The following is a 21,327-nucleotide window of genomic DNA, read 5'->3' as shown; positions in this document are numbered from 1 at the left end:
AGGTTAAGTAACTTACTGGAGGCTACACAGCTAATAAATAGTAAAGCTTGAACCCAGGATTTGAATGATCCCAGAACTTGTGCTCTTAACCATTGGCCAAAATGTACTGAAATCTGCTGAATTGACAAACATATGTGTCCAAAGCATCAGGTTCTGGATAGGAGCTCATTCAGAGGTAGCTAGCCAAGATACCAAAAATCTAAATGTGAGTCACATGAGGAATAGAGAAAACTCAAGAGGAGCAGGATTTCTGGCTTCTACAGCTCAACACACCAGCTCACAGGTCAAACCAGAACCTAAGAATCAAAGCACCGTAAGGGAGATCCTGCTGTGTGGGAGCGAAGCCTGAGGGGCTGCATGTGTAGTCCTGGTGTTCCTGTCCCTGGAAGTGTAGCCACATGACCATGTTAAGGATGCGAGAGGTAGACTTTGTGCCTAGGGAGAGGGTTGGACTCTAAGGACCCCTTGACTTTAGGATTCTGTGATCTTGTGGGCATCTGGCCAATACTTCTCTCTACTGGTATACAGAGCTCGGACCTATATTTTAGATTTGCTTTTAGGTTTTGGTTTTGCCTCCAGCATGTGCCACTGCTGTCATTGTATCTGCTTCTAAAGTTCTCTAAGGCCTTCTAATGGGACAGTACCTGTGTCAATCAAGCTAGCTAAGATTTACTGTTTATAGGAGAAAGGCATAGAGGTGGGGGCAAAGGGGTCTCTGGGGCAATAAACAGCCTGGTTTGAATGTTGGGGCTTGGGATAGTTGCCAGGACGCCCAGGGTCAGGAGTGATTACTCTGCTCTCTCTCTACCCCTCCCGAGTGCGCACAGACACACACACCCTCCACCGCCTCAGTGGCCCTTCATTGCAGGCCCCCCGCAAGTCTTGTTCAGATTCCAGTTCCTGTCAGGTCAAGAGAAGCAGGTCCGGCTGGGATAACAAAACAGCCATAACAGCCAAGTGATGCCTGGGTCTGGTGTCATGAATCTGCTTCCCTGTTTGTTCCTGAACATTCTGACCTGCTGGATTCCTGACCAATGCCTAGACTCCAGCTTTCTCTGTTTGTTTAAACCTGGAGCATTCAATACACCAATCTCCACTCTGCCTTCTGGCCTCCGCTCACCATGGAGGCTGACCCTTCTGCATACAGGCCTGGGCAGATGTAGGCCGAGCACTTGGGCCTGGTCACCTGCCTAACTCCAGGCTGCCAGTCATCCACAGCCATCCGGACACAGCCCAGAGAGGAGCTCCACACCCAGGCCTTAGCAGGGACTGGAACCAGGAACATCTAGATCTCATAGCCTTTGAGGCCAAGCCGATGTTTCTGTGGGAAAGAAGGAGCCAGCCCTTCGCCTCTGGGCGCAGAGCCCAGCCCAGTTTCCTCCACTGGGGCAGCTCAGACCGTCCTGGAGGAACTGGGGGCTCTTTATGTCAGCATGTCCAGCTATGCAGGAGCTGGGCCAACTTCAGGGCCAGGTCAGCACCCATCTGGGCTCTCTGCTTGAGCTTCTCTAGGGTACAGTTTGCAAAAAATGTTTTTATAAGCAACAAAATATTTTCTTTCATCCAATCTCAGGAGACCCAATACATACAGGGATGAAAGAGGAAGTCCTACTCAAATTAGGGATGGGGGCCCAGAGCCCAGGCTGCTAGGGCCCTTCCCACAGGCAGTGAGTGTGATTTGAAAGCCTCTGCCCTCAAATCAGGTGGCTTAGGTGGCATTCACATACAGGTATCCAGTAGATGCAGCATCCTGCCCTGGGAAGGGCTGAGAGCCAGATACAAAGGACTTGGCTGCTCAGCTCAGGAACCAGCTGCAATGGCGTGGTGGGGGCTCCCTCTCTCATGGGGAACCGTCCAGGCATCCACTCCTGGGGTTTACAGGATTTGGCTGCAAAATTGTTCAGATGAACCAAAAAAACCTCAAAATAGGTCCACTGCCAGAGGCCACTGCTGGCCTCCTGAGGGGTTGTGACATACCTGCCATTTGCAGAAGCCCACTGACAGCTGACTTGACAAGAGAGCCAGGGTGCCAGGGTCTGAGGCCAGCAGCAGGGTGCTGACTGGCTGAGATTCCCAGGGGACCCACCCAAAGCCACCGAATGCCCATGTCAGGTCCACACACCCTGCTGGTCCCTGTCTGCCTTGGCCATGAGCAAGGAGAATGGCCATGTGGAAATGGCCTGGATCCACACTGGAAGTGAGGCAGAATGGAGTGGGAATCAGTTTGGGCACTGACTAGGCTTGAGCAAGCTGAGTAACCTCTCTAAACTGCCATGTACTTGTCTGAAAGCTGCCAATGATAGACAGGCCTACCTCCTGGGGAGTCATGAGGATGGCACACTATTCTGAGTGTGAGTCTGAGGTTAACAGCCAGATTTCCACTCTCCTCAAACTTCTAGCAATAGATCTATAGCTCCCCTCCCCTTTTTATTTTTTAAATTTATCTTTATTGTTGAAAGTATTACAGATGTGCCTTTTTCCCTCATTGACCCCCTCCACCCCGAAGCCCCGTAGCCCTCCTCCCAGGCCTTCTGTGTCCATGGGTTATGCATACATGCTTATAAGTTCCCTGGTTAATCTCTCCCCACTCACCCTCCCCGCCTTCCCTCTGAGATTTATTAGTCTGTTCCGTGCTTCTAGGTCTCTGGATCTATTTTGTTCATCAGTTTATTTTGTTCATTAGATTCCACATATGAGTGAGATCATGTGATACTTGTCATTCTCTGACTGGCTTATTTCACTTAATATAATATTCTCCAGGTTCCTCCATGCTGTTGCAAATGATAAGAGTTCCTTCTTTTTTTACAGTTGCATAGTATTCCATGGTGTAAATGTACCACAGCTTTTTTATCCACTCATCTACTGATGGGCACTTGGGCTGTTTCTGGATCTTAGCTATTGCAAATTGCACTGCTATGAGTGTAGGGGTGCATACATTCATTCTGATTGGTGTTTGGGGTTTCTTAGGATATATTCCTAGAAGTGGGATCACTAGGACAAATGGGAGTTTCATATTTAATTTTTTTGAGGAAACTCTATACTTCCCCCCCTCACCTTTTTAAAAAACTTCAAAACATTTTTTGAAAACCTATCTAGAGAGCAATAGATAATTGTGTCCTAAGTGATGTTTTTAAAAGCTTGTCACTAACAGATGTCACCTGCAGTTCACTAACGATGAACTGGTTAGTTAACGAACTACATTCAGCAGCATTTCTGTCCTTGTGGATCCCGGCTAGGTCAGAAAGCTCTGGCGATGCACTTGCTTGCCCTTCAATTAAGAAAATCTGGAGGAATTTTTGTCTTTTAGGTCCACCTTGCTCTTTATTTCACTTATTTCTCTCATTCCTTCAGTTGATCATGCTGGCACCCCTGCTTCCTAACCCTCAATCTCATCTTGGAGCTTTTTCTTACTTCTTTAATGATCATAATGAACATTTATTGAGCACTTCCTACATGCCAGGCACTGTCCTAAGAGCCTTGCCTGCGTGATTTTACTGGAGGCCTATGTCATGATGGAGTAAATGAGCCACGTATTATTAATCACACTGAGAAGTTTAGAGTGACAAGCTACAAGGGTTCAGCTGTTTATCTAAGAGCATATAACTCGTCTAGACAATCAAGCAACCCCTGAAACCAAGCAGCCTGAAGTCCAGAACCCAAGCTCTAAATTGTTGTACTCTGCTCGGCCTTTTCAAAGCAGCTTCCTTGAGCCAATCCCTTCTAAAACTCAGTCCAGAAACACCTCTGCTCTCCAAATCCAGTGACTTGGCACACTGAGAAAAACCACAGAGCAGAAAAGGGCAATAAACCACCACTGAGAATGTCACCAAACCATGCATTCTACTCGTGGGAGGAGCACTCACTTTAAAATCTTTCTTCTCTGTGCACATAATTCTAACAAGCTTCATCACAGAGTTTCCCAACTCACAGAATATTAATCTTGGAAATTAGATAGTGGGGGAAAGAATACTTAGTGCAAATGTAAGCACACAACACGTTTTAGGAAATGATTAACATAATCATTAAGAATCCTAGAACTCCAGAGTTTATTGTAAAAGAAATTCAGTGGGCCAGACAGCTAACAAACACCACCATTGGACAGGATTTTAATTTATAAAAGCGAAAAGGCAGTCCTGTGCCTGGGCCCACTCAGTGTGCAATGGCCTCGGACCCGGTCAGCCTTTGTGTGGCCCACTTAGTAATGGGAAGCACCGCCAGGAATCCCAGTTGTCAATGCGGTGGCCATGTGCCATTTAATCTTCACAACAGCTTTACAAAAGGTAGGAGCTCACATAATCCTCTTTTATTTCTAGATGAAAAAAAAAGAAAAGAAAAATGAAGCCCAGAGAGGTTGACTAACTTACCCAGGGCCTCACAGCCCAGTTCTGGCTGACTGCAGAGACCCCACTCTTTATGACTTGACTGCATTACTCCCTAATCACAAACTACACCCAGGCTCACCGCCCAAGCGCTTCGCATCACTTACTAGGGGGCGGGGAGGGCACTGAGTAGACCTGAGCCCACCAAACAAAATCAGACAGCAGCATAGAGCCAGCATCTTACTTAAGCTGATATGGGCCCAGGTATTTAGGGCCAGTGCTAGGACTTCCCTCCTTGGTACACAGAGGAAATTAAAACACTGGTTCCACCACAAAGTTACCTCCTAGGTATCCTGGGAAGGGAAGGGAAGGGTGCAGTTGCCCGCAGGTATCCCTGCCTGCTTCCACCTCCCACTAGGGGGCAGCATCTCCATCCCTGGGCCCAGCCCAGTGGCTTCCCCACCCTTTGCAGCCAGACACCAGCCCAGCGGAGCAGGGAGCCTTCTCCGCCCTCTGGGAGCACAGTGACAGCGTTAGTGAAGCCTGGGGTTGAGGACAAGAACTAGTTTACCCAGAAGCAGAGGACTCTTCCTCCAGGAAATGGTCACAGAGAGGGCAGATGCCCAGTCTCCTACACAAAACTCATCAACCAGACACAAGGAAATCACGGGGACAAGAGGGAGAAGGGGGAAAGGGAGCCGACTGCCTTTATTTTGACTTTTATGTTATCAAAGTGTCCCATGCTGAGTTTAAAGCTCAAACAATACTGAAACACAATGGAAAACCAGCAGTTTCCTTCCTCCACCCTTCCCCACTGCACCCTCCCCAAACCCCACCTCCCCTTACCCTGGGTCAATAACTTTTATTTTTTTATTTTTTTTTTAACTTTTATTTTTTTAATGTATCTTTATTGTTTCAAGTATTATAGGTGTCCCCTTGGGTTAGTAACTTTTAAATTTGCTAACTGCTTCTCCTGGTACAAAGCTCCTCATTCCTCTATGTATTCTGATTTTAATTCTTGAGTTTAGCCCTATGGTATTTTTTAAAATATATTTTTATTGATTTCAGAGAGAAAGGGAGAGTGAGAGAGAGATTGAAACATCAATGATAAGAGAGTATCATTGATTGGCTGCCTCCTGCATGCCCCCTACTGAGAACTGAGCTTGCAACCCGGGCATGTGCCCTTGACCAGAATCGAACCTGGGACCCTTCAGTCCACAGGCCGACGCTCTATCCACTGAGCCAAACCAGCTAGGGCATGTTAACCCTATGATATGAGTAAGTCTCCTACATCCCTGGATCCCCCTCCCTTCATTCTCCTGACATGAGTATATCACAATTTTTGTTACTTCCCTAATCAATGGTTAACAGTGTGATTATGTAAATACTGTTTACTTCAAACACTATATAATGTCACGTTTCCTTTTCTATTCAATGTTTCCTCTTCCTACAGTTAAAAAATGTTCTTGTTTCCTCACTGTAAGAGGGTTCCTAAGTTAGAAGTTAAACTTTTCTGCGTATCTTTCCACTGAGGCTCTGTCTTGGTTGCATTGCTGGGAGCAATTCTCATGTTATTCTACCAGGCGTTGATAGATACAGAAAGACTAAAATTGGAAAGACTAAAATTTGATCAGGAGACAAGAGAGGTTCACATAAAAAAAATAAAGTTCCATCCATGCTGTTGCAAATGGTAAGAATTCCGTCTTTTTTACTGCAGTGTAGTATTCCATTGTGTAGATGTACCACAGTTTTTTAATCCACTGGAGAGCATTATGCTAAGCGAAATAAGCCAGTCAAAGAGAAATGTCACATGATCTCACTCATTTGTGGAATATAATGACCAACATAAACTGATGAACAGAGACAAAGAAGCATTGATCAGACCGTCAAACCTCAGAGGGAAGGTAGGGGAGGGTGGGGGTAAAGCGGAGAGATCAACCAAAGGACTTGTATGCATGCATATAAGCCTAACCAATGGACACAGACACCAGGGGGGTGAGGGCATGAGTGGGGGTGGGCATGGGGGGCAACGGGGGGATAAGGACACATATGTAATACCTTAATCAATAAAGAAAATAAATAAACAGTACGGCACCAAGCAACAATTCGAGCATTGCCCTCAGTGTTCTGTGACACGTGGAATTAATGGTGCCCGGAGGGAACAGCCTGGAGTCAGAAGCTAGAGTCCCGGGTCCTGAGGAAGGTTTTCGGAGGGCATGGGCCTGACCTGGGAGTTGAAGTCTGAGCAGTGCGTACAAGCAGAGATGAGAAGAGAATGTGCCAAGTGAGGAAGGGAATCAATGAATAGTTGGTCCATGGACCCCAAACATGTGAAACATCTTTTCAGCAGGCCTCAGTCTCAATTTCCTCATCACTAAAAAGTGGGAAGGAGTTGGTAACTGGTACTGTGGTTGTGTAAGACAAAAACCCTATTCTTAGGAAATAATACACAGAAGTATTTGGGGTTAAAGGGCCAAAATCTATGTAACTTACCCTCAAATTGTTCAGAACAACAACAACAAAAAAACTATGTAGAGAGAAAGATAGTATGTGGGTATTCCTTTTACTATTATCATTTTTGAAACTCTTTGGAATTTTGGATTATTTAGAGTTATTTAAATTGAATAAAATTTTAAGGTTTAAGGTTAGTTATAAAGGCACCTTAAGAACTCTATCCTAAGGAAATAATCACATTTATATAAGGTTAACAATTTAAGCATTTGTAGTAGGGAAAAACAACAACAAAAAAAAACTAAATTAAATATTCAACATAAAGAAAATGGCCAAATAAATGTTATGGTACATTATGCTGCCATTAACATAAATTTTTTCCAATAAATTTAAATCTCATAAGAAAATGAGCAGGGTATGATGTAATAGAAAAAAAGAGCAGGATATAAAACTGTACATATTGTATAAATCCAATAATGTATCAATAGGCTTCAGGGTAATTTTATCTTTAAATTTCTATATTTTTATTTGTTTGTTTGCTTTTTAATTCTCACCTGAGGATAGTTTTTCCATTGATTTCTAGAGAATGGGAGTCGGGGAGAGAGAGAGAGAGAAACATAGACATGTGAAAGACACATCAATTGGTTGCCTCCCATATACACCCCTAACGGGACTGGGGAACTTGCAACCAAGGAATTGAACCTGGGACCCTTCGGTCCACAGGCCCACACTCTAACCACTGAACCAAACCAGCCAGGGCTAAATTTCTATATTTTGAAGTTTTCCATAATGGTCATGTATTGATTTTCTAACAACAACAACAAAAAAGCTAAAGAAAAAATGACACTTGGGAACAAACAATTATTTAAATAATTTTAAGGATTAAGATAAAATTATAAGTATGGTTATTCTTTGAAATCATATTTATAATGTTTTTATATCTTTAAAAAGGTGAAGAAGAATATTGACCTTATGGGGTTATTGGCAGGTTTAATTAAATAATCTTTGTGAAGTTCTTAAGATAGAGCCTGCCCAAGGTAGTATGTGTATATGTATATATAAATTAAAAACAAAAAGTTTTTAAATATATGTTACAGTTAGCTACTGTAATAACCATCAACTCCCTGATTCTTGTTTGCCTGGTTGAGGATAAGACTCGTCTGGCATGGCCATGCTGGGGAGGGGTGGGGAAGGGCAGGCCATGGGGGAGGGGCATGGAGGGGGAGTGGGCCCTGGGCAGGGTGGGGGTGACCTGCTGGCCCCTGCAGGTGGCGGCCGAGTACTTCAAGAACACCACGCTGCTGCTGGTGGGAGTCATCTGCGTGGCGGCTGCCGTTGAGAAGTGGAACCTGCACAAGCGCATTGCTCTGCGCATGGTCATGATGGCCGGAGCCAAACCGGGCATGTAAGTGGCACTGGGGGTGTCCAGCCGTAGTGGGCCACTGGGGCATGTCCACTTCTACCGGTGGGGATGGGGTGACCAGCAAGGCCAGTGGCTCCCACCTCCCCCTCCAACGGCAGGGCCTGTAACCATGGAATGGGGATTTGAGAGTGTGACTCTGGGGTCACTTACTGTCACAGTCTAAACAATGTATCTGAGCAACCCATTCTGTGAAGGGGATGGGTTACATAATGGGAAGGGCTCATTGGGTGAAACAGGACGGACTAACCTAAACTGGTTCCCAACCTTTTTCGGGTTCATCAGGAAACAGGCTGGACAGGAAGTGGTGGCTTCTCCTCTGTCATTAAGGAGATGTGACAGTTTCACTGACCAGGCCAGACATGTTGTCCTGGTGCATTTGACCACGTCTGCCATGCAAGGCCTGCCCTCGCAGCCTGGTCTTTTCTCTGTGCTTCAAGAGGTGGGAGAGAGTCGCAGCCTTGGGAAATGTGCAGGAAAGTCAGGCTGGCTGTCAGGATAACCTCACCCCTGCTCCGCTGCACAGCTTTCTTGCTACATTTTATGTAAACTGCCCTGACTCCTTTGGGAGTCAAACAACCCCTTTAGGGTCTAAACAAATAATTTGGGATTTGTTTTCAATATTAATCATTAGATTTTGCCTAAAAGGATGTTCCTGTCTCCCACTTAACTGCAGCTTCATTCAGCATAACTCGCCTCCTCCCGTCATCTAGGGACTCTGAGGCCCTTTAAGAGCTCTGTGTACTGTCTTCATGAATTTGTATCCCGTTGAGTTCCCACTTGTCTCCATTTACCTCAATCCCAGCAAGTTGCCACCCCCTGTGGTGCTCTGCGCTTGCATATCCAGGGCAAGCGAACAAAACACCATCAGGACCTTGGCCCACCAAGACACGACTCCCGTGATACAGGTGCGGTCCCAGGTGTTCAGTCAATGGTTCCATTTAGAGTAATAAACATGGTCATCTTTATGTTGGCTTGTCTTATGGAAATGAGAACCATGTCTGCACAAACACAACTGCATGTTTTCAAAGCCAACGAGAAATAACTGGAGAGCTATCTTTGTGTTTTCCTCCAAGTGCTGACCCTGTAAGCACAAGCTGGAAGGTGCTTCCAGTGATATGGACTCGTCTGTGACTCCAGCAGATTGACAGTGGGACAAGATGGCGGGACTGTAAGCTTTATGTTTTGGTCACTAACTGTGGTGACTTGGCTGCAAAGCAAGGCATGTCATGGTGCTCATAGAACTGCTGGCTGCAAGGGAAAATAGAATTCCTTTCCACACAAAGAACATACTTCATCCCCAAGCTAATATCCACAGAGAGAGGAGCAATTGGTAAGGCCATGCCCTCTGACCCCACAACCAAAGCTATTCTTTGCTTAAGTAAGGGCTTTTTTCCGGCTCAAGCTGCCAGCCCATGAAGTGTGATTCATTCATCATTCAACAAGTGTTTATTTACTGTTTACTCTGTGCCAAGCCCTGAGAGTACAAAGCCAAGGGAAGACATAAAAACTCAATTATTTTGGATAAATTCTGGCCACGGTGTTCTAGGCCAACACCATCAGGTCTGTTGGAGGCCCCCCAGGAGCCCTGGGAGACGGGCAGTTGGGGGTTGCCCTGCTGCTGACGCTCTGCCTGCCCTCCCTGCCTTCCAGGCTGCTGCTCTGCTTCATGAGCTGTACCACACTGCTCTCCATGTGGCTCTCCAACACGTCCACCACCGCCATGGTGATGCCCATCGTGGAGGCCGTCCTGCAGGAGCTGGTCAATGCCGAGGAGGACCAGCTCATGGCCAGCAACTCCAACACCGAGGAGGCCGAGCCCACCAGTACAGTTTGCTGGAGTCCCTCTGCCCTCCTCCTGTGATACCAGCCCGGTGCCCTCATCTGCTGCTTCCTCCTCCCTCCCTCCATCCCATACCAGTCCTCACAGCTTGAAGCTTCCCTGAGACCCTCCCCCAACTGCCAAATCTTTATTCTTCCCCCACTGACAGCAGCCACCACTGTTCCTTTCTCCCAACACTCAAGGGTCAGGACAAGCCACAAGTCCCACCACACCTTCAGGGGGTTGGGGAGCTTAATGCACCAGGCTCCAGCAGAAGCCTTTATGCCCAATTTCCCCACTCAGCCCTGAGCCCCTGAGCCCTTGCTATGGAGGCAGGTCCAGCCTCCTCATCTCATTCCCTGCTTTCCTTTCCTACTATAGGTCTTGGTGTAAACAATAGCCAGCCTTCTCTGGAACTCATCTTTGTCAATGAAGAGTGAGTATGACTGCCCGCCTCCCAGGCAGAACCTCTCCAGGTCCATTCTGAGGTCAGGAAAGCTGGGACCCGAGCCCATACACAGCTCTTTCAGACGTACAGGCCACACTCACATCTTGCCAGGCCATCACCTCCCCTTGCCCTGATTTCCTCTCCACACCTGGGAGCACCTTGCCAAGATCTGGAAGGCAACTTCCTTAACACAGGGTATTGCAGTGATCGGGGAGAGATAAAAAGACAACACTAAATCTGAGGGGGTATATTGATGGTCTATATATCTACCAAGTTGAATTTCTCTACATTAACGTCCCTCTTAGGAGAATAATATGTTTAATCTATCAATGGGAAAATATTCACACAATAGATGTCACCGGACATTCTTAGAGAATCACAAAAATTTATAGATATGGTCTCACTGGATTGGGTCTTATAGATATGGCAGATAAAAACTAGGTGGAAGGTAGGGGACTAGAGGACAGTGGTGAGAGCCAAGGGATGATGAAAAGAAGGAACTAGAAAAAGCAGAAATAGTCTCAAACACTCATGTGAGTTCAATCTATCAATAGCTTTCTTCTGGAGATTCAATGTCAAACTGTGGCTTTCAAGGTATTCCGTGATGAATATCACACTTTAAAAGCTGGATTTATACTAGAGCTCAGGCTTGCGATTTGCTCTTTTCATAAAAAATGGAGAACTCACATTGAGTGAAACCAGCGTATGGAATGGGGTAGACTCCCCAACATCGCACATTGGGTTCTCCCCACCCCGAGCCTTGACGATATCTCAGGCAAAGCCCAGAGCTCCTCTGGTTCCCATCAGATACGAGAACGACCTGGATTTCAGATGTTCAGCAGTCTAGTCCAGACTCATCTGAAAACTCCCCCACCCACCACTCTGTCATCCAGCGCCTCTCCCCATCTCCTCTCATGCTCACACCACCCCCTTCAGCCAGATCTGCAGAATCAGGGGTAAAAACAAGAGGGGAAGGGAGTTAACTCTCTCTTCTCCCCCAATTCACTCTGCTCTCTGACTTCTCCAGGGAGCAGGAAAGAAAAGGGGCAAGCCGGTCTGGGCTGGAGGTGTAGTAGGAGTGTCCCCTGGGGCTACCTCTGCATAGCCCTGGGCCTGACAGCGGTGAGGTGCTACCAGACAACCACTCATGCTCCCTTGGTTCTGAGTTCTGGTAGCTCACTCCCCACAGCCCTTTGTTCTGGGGTGGCCTCTGCCTTTTCGGGTTGGTTCCAGCCCAGCTACCTTCCATGTGTGCCCACCCCTGACAAGACTGGTGAGCACTGAAAGCACAGGCTGGGGTCCTTCTCCTCACTCTGGCTCTCAGGCAGCGCCCACTGACCTCTTACCTTTGTTCTTTTCTAGACAAAAATATGTCCCCAAACTCCAAAGCAGAAGCTCGAGTTGTCCCTAGAACTCTGGTGTGAGGATGCTTCTCTGAGAACTCTAGTCTGAGGGTCCCTTGCCTGCCCTCACCCAATTTGGGAAGGAAGGAGAGGAAACCTCACCACACTCCTGGCAGGCTAACGACTCTCTCCAAAGAACACTTCCCTCTGGACCCTATCAGCTCCTTATCCTTCCCCCAAATAGTCTGGGGATGAGTGATGACCACAGGACCCCAAGCCCTGCACGTGGGTTCAGCACCTCTCATTGTCTTCACAGTGGGGGAGGTCACAGCACCCACTGTTCTCAGAACTAAGACAAACCAGAAACATCCATTTAGTGCTCATGTATGTCAGTAATGCTGATAGTTTGATTCTCACCTTTCTTTCAACTCAAGGCAAAAGTTGGGGACCAACAGGTGTGTGAGACTCAGCATGTGCAGTTGACCAACCACCGCTGAGGAGCAGGTGCCATCAGAAACGCCCCCATCTCCTTGCTCTCACATGCCTTTCACCATGTGCGGTGCGGGCCCTCCCTGTTCCCCACACCTCAGATAAGCACTCACAGGTTTCTCTTTCTTGATAGTGACCTCCAGTCAGGCAGAGACAAGCTCCTGCTCTGCAAGCCTCTTACCACCTGCTGCCCTCAGGAAGTTAGAGACCTCTCTGCCTAGTTTCCTACTCTGTAAATGCAGGTAGCAATACGAGAGCTAAAAAAGTCTATACTTGAGTACTCAGCACCAACCGGCACCATGTTAGCTATTATTAGGAGTGTCAGTCTCAAGTCTAAGAATGGGGACAGCATCTCTGGAAGGTGAGGAAGACTAAGGTGAGATTAGACCTCCCCGAAGAGGTGACGATAAGGGTCAGAGACCTGAGCATGAGTGGGAGTAAACTAGATGAAGGGAGATCTGTGTGTGGGAAGAGTTCCCATCGCATGAAGGCTGGTCCATGCTGATCTCCCCACTGCCTTTGCTTTGTTCCAGCACCCCGACTACAGACTTCACTTCTCTGATGCAGAACAAGGTATGGCCTTGGCTTTTTTCTGTGCTTTGCAATACTTGAAAGTCCCCTGAGATAACTCAGGGTCAGAGATGCTGGACAGCTTCTCCTAGAGTCCCATGGCCTCCCAGAATGTGAGAACAAAGGGGTGCTCCCCGAGTCTGGCTCCAAGCCCCAGCCCTGAGTACTGGGCGTGGCCACATACAGCACAGGTTAGCCTTCTTTCATGGAAACCCAATAGTCAGCTCCCCAGGTTTTCAAGAGCCAAAGATTCATCTTTTGGATTTCTTTCAGGGGGGATTCCATTTATAAAAATCTTATTACAAAAATGGGACATTTATAGAGGAAAGCAAAGCTACCTGCACACTGCTGCTCGGCCTCCTTCCCTCCCCCAAAGCTGGTTTTACATCTCTTCTCACATCAGTTCCAATCGATGGACCTTGATCCATGCAAACTGTGGGCTTTGTTGTGGTACAGTTTTTCATTTTGTGTTAAAGAAACATGAAGGATTCTTCATTAGCTTATGAAGTCCCAGAAAGCCAAGCCCTCCTATAAGGACAGAGCCATATTCTGCCAAATTTCAAAAGCCTCTTCAAATGGGGTGCTTGACACCAGGCTGGACGGAACCTGGGAGGGAGGCAGGCACAGTTGGGTGGCTTTCACTGCATGCTCTCTCTGGCCTCTGGGCTCCGGTCTCCATAGTGCCAAAGGGGGGGTGGCCCTGGGATGCTAAATGGTACTTCTCGAGGCCCACCACATGCTCCTCCTGACAGTGTCATGGTCTCTGTCCCGACAGAACCTGAATGGTGCACCCATAATCACCACCCCCGTGAAAACAGCAAACCACCAAGACAAGCAGCACCCATCCCAGGTAATTAAATTGCACCTCCTGACCCCATTTGCCTTATGAAATGCCTTGAGCTCCCCAAGGGGCACTGGTCTTGAAGTTGCGAGGGCGTCAAGCTAGTGAGCTGTCCCCAAACCATCTTTCTCCACATCCCTGTCTGGCCTGCGTGTGCCATGGAGATAAAACATCTAACTCACTGCTGACTGGGCAAGGCACTGTACTGTCTGAGCCCCAGCTTCTTTATTTTTTTTAAAATATATTTTATTGATTTTTTACAGAGAGGAAGGGAGAGGGATAGAGCTAGAAACATGGATGAGAGAGAAACATCGATCAGCTGCCTCCCGCACACCCCCTACTGGGGATGTGCCTGCAACCAAGGTACATGCCCTTGACCAGAATCGAACCTGGGACCCTTCAGTCCGCAGGCCGATGCTCTATCCACTGAGCCAAACCGGCCAGGCAGCCCCAGCTTCTTTAAGTATAAAAGCTGAGGCCTGATCCAGATCAGAAAGTGTCCAAGATCAAAGGTGCTTCAGGGACACTGCAAATATTTTAACATCTGGAGATTTTAAGGCAACTGTCTTTCTGTGAGAATGGGATTTTTTCTGATATTATACCACTAAACAAAATACAGAAGTAAAATAGATGTTGAAGCTGTATAAAATCACAACTGCCACTTCTAACCTTTGATTCAAATGTGTGTGTTTATCAACATGATTTCAATTATCATCCATCCATCATCATAAAAACTGCCACCATTTATTAAACACTTCTTATGCTAAGCATTTTCTCTGTTGTCTTGGTTCATTGAGGTAGGAATTTTGAACCTCCCGTTTCAAATGAAGCAGAGAGATGAAATCATGTACCCAAGTCCAAGTCTCCCTGACCACATGTGTATACACTGGGTCATAAAATAGATATATGCCAATTAAATTTCACATTTACATTTTATATATTGGAGGTCCATCTAAAATTTCATTAGAAGAAAGGATCATGGCAAACCACTGGGCTGGAGAATCTCTGAGGTTTCTTCCAGCTCTGACAATCAATGAATGTTTCAGGAAGGTCTGGAAAAATCCAGAAGTGCCTGGGCCCTCTTAGGAAGATAGGGAAGTAGTTAAGGGCTTTGAGAAATGTGGCAACGTGGCCTTGTCCTTTGAGCTGGCCTGACATTTGCACCAGGCTGTTCCTAATCTCATGAAGACTCATGAGGGACGGCCAGGCCTGGAGGGGGATGGGGTCACTTGCTTCTATAGTTCACACTTGAAGCCAGAGGTCAGCAACCTGTGACCCTGAACAGCCATCATCTGGACCAAGCAGGGCCCGAGAGGACCATGGCAAGACTGAGGCTTATATACAAGGAGGAGGGGGACAGTGGGGAGTAAACACCAGTAGGCATGAAGGAGAAATGAGTGAGGAAGGAAAGGAGGAGAGAGTCACACACGTTGACCCTCTGCCCAATGAAAGCTGGATTCCTTCTGTAATCCAAGGCTTATGTTTTTGTCATCTCCCAACCAGGGATGTCATTCTAACTCCACACAGATCAACCTTCTTCTATTTGCTATTCAGACACTAAGTGGAGAGCAACCAGTTTTATTGGAGTTCAAGTAACAGATAGGACATATTAATAACATTAACAACAACAAAAATAATAATAGCTTATCACCCATTAAGTGCCAGGGAGTGTTCTAAGTGCTTTGTATATATTACTTCATCTATTCTTCACAACTATCTAGCAGAGAAAATAGGATTATTCCTATTTTATAGAAGAAAGTGCAATTCGGAGGGGCCGCTGGGTTGGAAAATGGTAGAACTGACATTGGGATTTGTCGCTCTGACTCCCAAGTTCAAACCCTATCCGCTGTACCACGGTGCCCTGTTTTTCATGCTTTATGTGCCAGACAGCCCGAGCTGGGTTGGAGAGTCACTGATTTTCCTTTGGTAGGAAAAGCCACTAGTCCCGACGTCCGGCCCCAGAAACCAGGAACTGAACAGAAAGTACAAGTCCCACCATGACCAAATGATCTGCAAGTGCCTGTCTCTGAGCATATCTTACGCCGCTACCATCGGCGGCCTGACCACTATCATTGGCACCTCCACCAGCCTCATTTTCTTGGAACACTTCAACAAGTAAGTAATTGACTTAGTCAACGAATTTCTACTAACCGCCCATGTGTCAGGAATGTGACAAGGTGCTAAGGATATAGCAGAAAATGGAACTAGAACAGTTTCTGTAGCAAGAGGGAAAGAGATGACCAAGTCATTACCACTGAATGTGACTGGAGAAGGGCAGGGTTCTGCTGGGAGAGCCCCGCTGGGGGAGGTCACCCAGTCCCAGTGCCTCCCCGAAGAGGCGACGACAAAAAGCAAAGACCTGAAGCATGAGTTGGCGTGAACTAGATGAAGGGAGATTTTCCAGCCAAAGCAAACAGTGTGTAGGAGGGCTCAGTGCAAGAGGGCAGAGCACGTAAAAGAAAATGAAAGAGGGCAAAGGAGGCCAGGAAGGTGGACAGGCGGACCACAAAGGCCCTCGCAAGGCCCTCTAAGGAGCTTGGACTTCATTCGAAGCCCATGAGAACCTTGAAGAATTTTAGGCTTGAAGTGAGGTGATGAGGTTTATAGTTTGAAAGCTCATTTTGGATTTTTTGTTTTAAAAAGGAAAGTGGATTGGAAATGAGAAAGGCAGCAGGAAGACAATGCGGAACGCGGCTACAGATGCCCAGGAGAGAGCTGATGGTGGCCTGGTTGACAGTGCAGTGGGGAGGACAAGGTTTGGGAGGTACTCAAGAGGTAGACCTGACAGGCCTTGGTAGGATTAGAAAGAGCCTGAGAGGGAAAGGCCAGGTCTAATTGTCAGGCTCGTGGCTTCAGCAGCTGGGGGAACAGAGTTGCCCTCGACCTAAATGAGGGGAGAGATGAGGAAATGTTGATATAGAAATGGAGATGTCCGGCTAGGAGACACAGCTCTGAATCTCGGGAGAAATTTTGAGGCTAACGGCATAGATTTGGTTCAATTTTGGCACAGACTTGCTGTGGCCTGTGCAACTGTCTCCATGGTGTGCAATCTGTGCCGTCCCAGGGCCGCCCTTCTCAGAAGGGCCCCATGCTGGGCTTCATGCTCTGTTGGCACCATCTGGAAATCCTTAATAGTAACTGAATGAGGGGCCCCACATTTGCATTTTGTACCGAGCCCCACAAATTAGATAGTAGTCGGTCCTGGTGGTGTGCACGTGGAAATTGAAGCCATGAGTGAAGGGGATTTCTCAGGAGAACACATAGAGTAAGTGGAGCGGGGGCACAAGTATTAAGCTCAAGCATTCAAAGGAGACTACAAAAGACAGAATAAAACAGTATCACACAGGAAAGAGGAAAATCTGGTGTCATTCTACCGGAAGGAAGGTGTTTCAAGGAGGAAGGAATGATCAAGCAAAATAAGGACAGAACTGTACCCATCTGATTTGGGGGCATGAAGGTTACTGGTGACCCGGGGCAGGAGCAATTTGGTCAAGAGACTGGAAAAGAAGCCCAGTTTCAGTGAGTTGAAGAGTAAGAGGAGGTGATGAGATGGGAGTCAGCTGTGAAGAGAGAAGAGCAATGGCATAATAAAGGAAGAGTGAAATAGGGCCAAGAAGGGGTTTTTAAGATGGGAGACTTCTAAGTGCTGACAGGAAGATCCAGATGAGAGGAAAACTACAGGTTTGGGAGAGATGGGGTAAACAGAGTGATGTCTCTGGCAAAACTAGAAGGGATGGGATCCAGAGCAGACAAGAGGAGAAACACATATTTTTAAAAATATATTATATGTATTTTATTGATTTTTTACAGAGAGGAAGGGAGAGGGAGAGTTAGAAACATCGATGAGAAACATCAATCAGCTGCCTCCTGCACACCCCCTACTTGGGATGTGCCCGCAACCAAGGTACATGCCCTTGACAGGAATCGAACCTGGGACCCTTGTGTCCGCAGGCCGACACTCTATCCACTGAGCCAAACCGGTTAGGGCAACACATATTTTTTTTTTTTTAAATGATTTCAGAGAGGAAGGGAGAGGAAGAGAGAGATAGAAACATCAGTGATGAGAGGGAATCATTGATTGCCTGCCTCCTGCACGTTGGACCGAGCGTGCAACCCAGGCATGTGCCCTTGACCGGAATCGAGCCTGGGACCCTTCGGTTCTCAGGCCGACGCTCTATCCACTGAGCCAAACCAGCTAGGGCGAAACACATCTTTCATTTTAGCAGAAACGGGAAGAAAATTAGGAAAGAAAAAGGGAGGGATGGAGGGAGTAGGGAGGAGAAAGGACCAATGAAAGTTTAAGACCTAATCCCCCAGATCTGAGCTTCATGAACCCCTCACATCATATTACTCTGTCCAGGCTCTGAGTTTTTGCTCTTTAATTTCTGGTTCACTTTGTGGTTGGGCCAATTCATATTCCCTTAGTCTACTTCTTGGGTGGTAAATGGTACATTTAGTCATAACTGTGGCTTACCTGGGCAATAGGGATTCTGTGAAAGGAAAGTGGATTCCCTGGGTCCCACTGGTCTGAAAGTGCCACTGCGTTCTCTTTGCATTGGTGAACAGACCACCACTAGAGTTCATTTTGGCTGTTTCAAAAACCTACAAATTAGTTGTTACACTCAGTATATGTATTCTCACTTTTAAAATGCTATAAATAGTATAGGCTCTTTTATTTATCCACAGAAGTCTATTTAATCTGCTGTAAAAGTCCTTTCCTGCCCTAGCCGGGTAGTTCTGTTGGTTGGAGTGTCGTCCTGTAGACCAAAAAGATTGCGGGTTCGATTCCTTGTCAGGGAACATACCTAGGATTCAGGTTCAATCCCCAGTCAGGGTGTATATGGGAGGCAACCAATCTATGTTTTTCTCTCTCTCTCCCTTCCTCTCTCTCTAAAATCAAACATATCCTTGGTGAGGAAAAAAAAAAAAAAAAAAAAAAAAAGCCCATTCCTTTTTCTGGGCCCAGGGGCAGAGCCTCAGCTTCTGTATAGAGAGCAGAGATGATGCAACAGACTTGTGCCATTAGCCCAGGGCAGTGAGTCACTGAATGATTTATGTCCTTAGGTATCCTTCTAGATTTAAATGCCCTCTTCCCAATGCCCACTATCAGTGACCCACTCTGGCCTTTAGGGAGGGCACAAGCTGTCATAACTTCATCGAGAGGCACACAGATATTAGTAAAGGTAGGACCAAGCCACAGTGCAAAAGAGTAGATGTCCCTGTGATGACAGAAGAGATTAAACATGCTTACATCCTGTGCTTCTATTGCATTCTCTGTGGGAAGCCTGCTCTTGGACCTTCTCTTTTTCCATGCAGTGCCCAGCATGAAAACAGGGGCACAGTCTGCCCCCTTCTTAGAGGAGCTCTATGCCAGCCCTAGCAAGAAGGCCCAAGGGTAAAGAAACACAGGCATTGCTAGGCTAAAGTCATGGCTCACACGTGGTCCATCTGGCTTCCCAGGAAACACCATCTGGGCTGGGGGCCACAGCTCTGCCACATGATGAATGAGGAGTCCTAAGCCACCTCCCTAGCATCCTAACACAGAAGCAGATAAAGGACTGATGAAGGATTTGGAGAGTCCAAGTCTTGGTTCTCCATTGGGCACAGTTAACACCTGGAACCTCCATGAGGCTCGGGAGTCCAAAGTTCTCCAGAACTGATGCTCTGTATCCCCCAATCAAAACTCCAAAAGCATACCAGACTGCCCTCTCCATTCTCTGCTATCTTGAAAACCAGATGAGGAAATTTATCAGAATCTTTATGTAAACTAAGAGCAAACAACTCCTGAGTGATTCTCCTGAGTGCAAAGTATATACACTTCAGTGATATCATTTTAGCTGCTTACTTCATAATTTCAGCTTACTTCATAATTCCTGGCTGGGCTCTAAACATCTGCAAGTGCCCAATAAGTGAGGTCATGTTTTACCATATTGTTATCATCATCTCTACAGTAGTTCTGCTGTCTCTCTTCTTAAGGAGCACTTAGCTCATTACCCCCCAAAATGCCACAAGGAAATCCACGGTTTCTAATCGCTGACCTGGTTCTTTCCCCTCCAGCCAGTATCCAGCCGCAGAGGTGGTCAACTTTGGCACCTGGTTCCTCTTCAGCTTCCCCATCTCCCTCATCATGCTGGTCGTCAGCTGGTTCTGGATGCACTGGCTCTTCCTGGGCTGCAAGTGAGTCCCAGGGCCCCACCAGTGAGGCAGAGGCCCTCCTGTTCACCCAAGGTCACAGCATAGCCCTGGAGGGCACGATCAAGAGGGAGCTGCTGAGGAACCACAGAGAACGCCCTAGGAGAACACGTGCTTCCTGTGTGGAGCATCTATCTGTCCTAGATGCTCCAACATACATGAGCCCTGCACTTCACTATGAGTTCTACAACAAAATGCTCTTAATTATGACTAACTGGTTATGGGGAACTGTCATTTAAAGAAGGTCTGAATTGAAGAGTGTTTCATGTCATTTCTTCGCTCTCAAAGCATATAGAGTAATTTCAACTAACTTCTAAAGAAACAGGATAACAAGTAGAAGTTGCCTTAGGCTTAATTTTGTAGACACAAATATTTAGTAGTTGTGTGGAATATGCTCGTTTCCCTCAAAATATCAAGTTGGGCATTCTGCTTGCAATGTTATTGCTAACATTAATCTGCTCAGCAAGCCTTTTCTTCACAACCAGTAGTCTACTCCAAATGTGACCTGCTTCACGCACATAAAGGGAAGATATATGGAGTTTTGCTATTAGCCCATAGAATCCAATGCTCCCATTGGTCAGGGAATGTTCTCTAAGCTGACTTACTTATAACTCAGAGACTGCTGTCAAACCAATGATGACTGTATACTTCTATACCTCCAACATTGCAAATAAAAAACCAACACTCACTTTCACCCCAGACAAGTCTTGTCTCTAGACCAGCCGTGGGCAAACTACGGCCCGCGGGCCGGATCCGGCTGTTCTATCTGGTTCTCTTGCTCTCCCCTCCACTCCATTAGTTCACACAAACACTCCATCCATGCTTTTGTTCCGGCCCTCCGGTCCAGTTTAAGAACCCATTGTGGCCCTCGAGTCAAAAAGTTTGCCCACCCCTGCCTAGACAGATAAACACACACACATATCTGTGTGTAACACAAGTATATAAACATCTACACACAAATGCCCCATCACATTCTTAATTATGCAAAAGACAAGTATGTAGAAGCAACTGCGTAAGTCTGTAAGACGTAACTTCAAGTTGATTAAATACTAGATGCGTGACCAAAAGGCTAGGGAAGAAGGCTAGGGAGGGGCACAGTGTGTGAGTGGAGAGAAGAGTGAGCAGAGCAAGCCAGTCGTTTAGTATTTGCTGAATACTTGATCTCCTGTGGGCAGAAGTGTGTTTCCTTTATTCTTTTGCTCATTCTCCCTTCTCAGTTTTAAAGAGACCTGCTCTCTGAGCAAGAAGAGTAAGACCAAAAGGGAAGAGCTGTCAGAGAAGAGGATCCGAGAGGAATATGAAAAGCTGGGAGCCATTAGGTAAGAATCAGCCATTCACCTTCTCTCCTCCGGGAGAGAAAGCATGGCTGGGGAGGCCAGCACAGAAGCAGCCTTGCTTCCTACATTCCTTTGAAGTGAGGGAGGTTCCCTCA

General features: G+C 46.8%; 1 protein-coding gene across 4 annotated transcripts in view; it reads left to right on the top strand.

Annotated features, from left to right (window-relative positions):
* SLC13A4 (solute carrier family 13 member 4) overlaps positions 1–21,327 on the top strand; it is a 40,946-nt gene that overhangs the window by 8,116 nt on the left and 11,503 nt on the right. For 2 of the 4 annotated variants that reach the window (XM_080666637.1, XM_080666638.1), the window contains exons 3-10: positions 8,039–8,175; positions 9,844–10,016; positions 10,394–10,448; positions 12,826–12,865; positions 13,638–13,712; positions 15,634–15,818; positions 19,761–19,880; positions 21,113–21,214. In XM_080666637.1, the coding sequence (XP_080522763.1) occupies positions 8,039–8,175; positions 9,844–10,016; positions 10,394–10,448; positions 12,826–12,865; positions 13,638–13,712; positions 15,634–15,818; positions 19,761–19,880; positions 21,113–21,214 (887 nt within the window). Of the gene's footprint in view, positions 1–8,038; positions 8,176–9,412; positions 9,524–9,843; positions 10,017–10,393; positions 10,449–12,825; positions 12,866–13,637; positions 13,713–15,633; positions 15,819–19,760; positions 19,881–21,112; positions 21,215–21,327 lie in introns of those variants that run through there. The other 2 variants (XM_080666639.1, XM_080666640.1) reach the window with 2 other exon arrangements.

Source organism: Plecotus auritus, assembly GCF_963455305.1.
Source record: "Plecotus auritus genome assembly, chromosome: 4".
NCBI lineage: Eukaryota > Metazoa > Chordata > Mammalia > Chiroptera > Vespertilionidae > Plecotus > Plecotus auritus.
The sequence above is the reverse complement of the archived record's forward strand: the minus strand, read 5'-3'. Positions and strand labels throughout refer to the sequence as shown.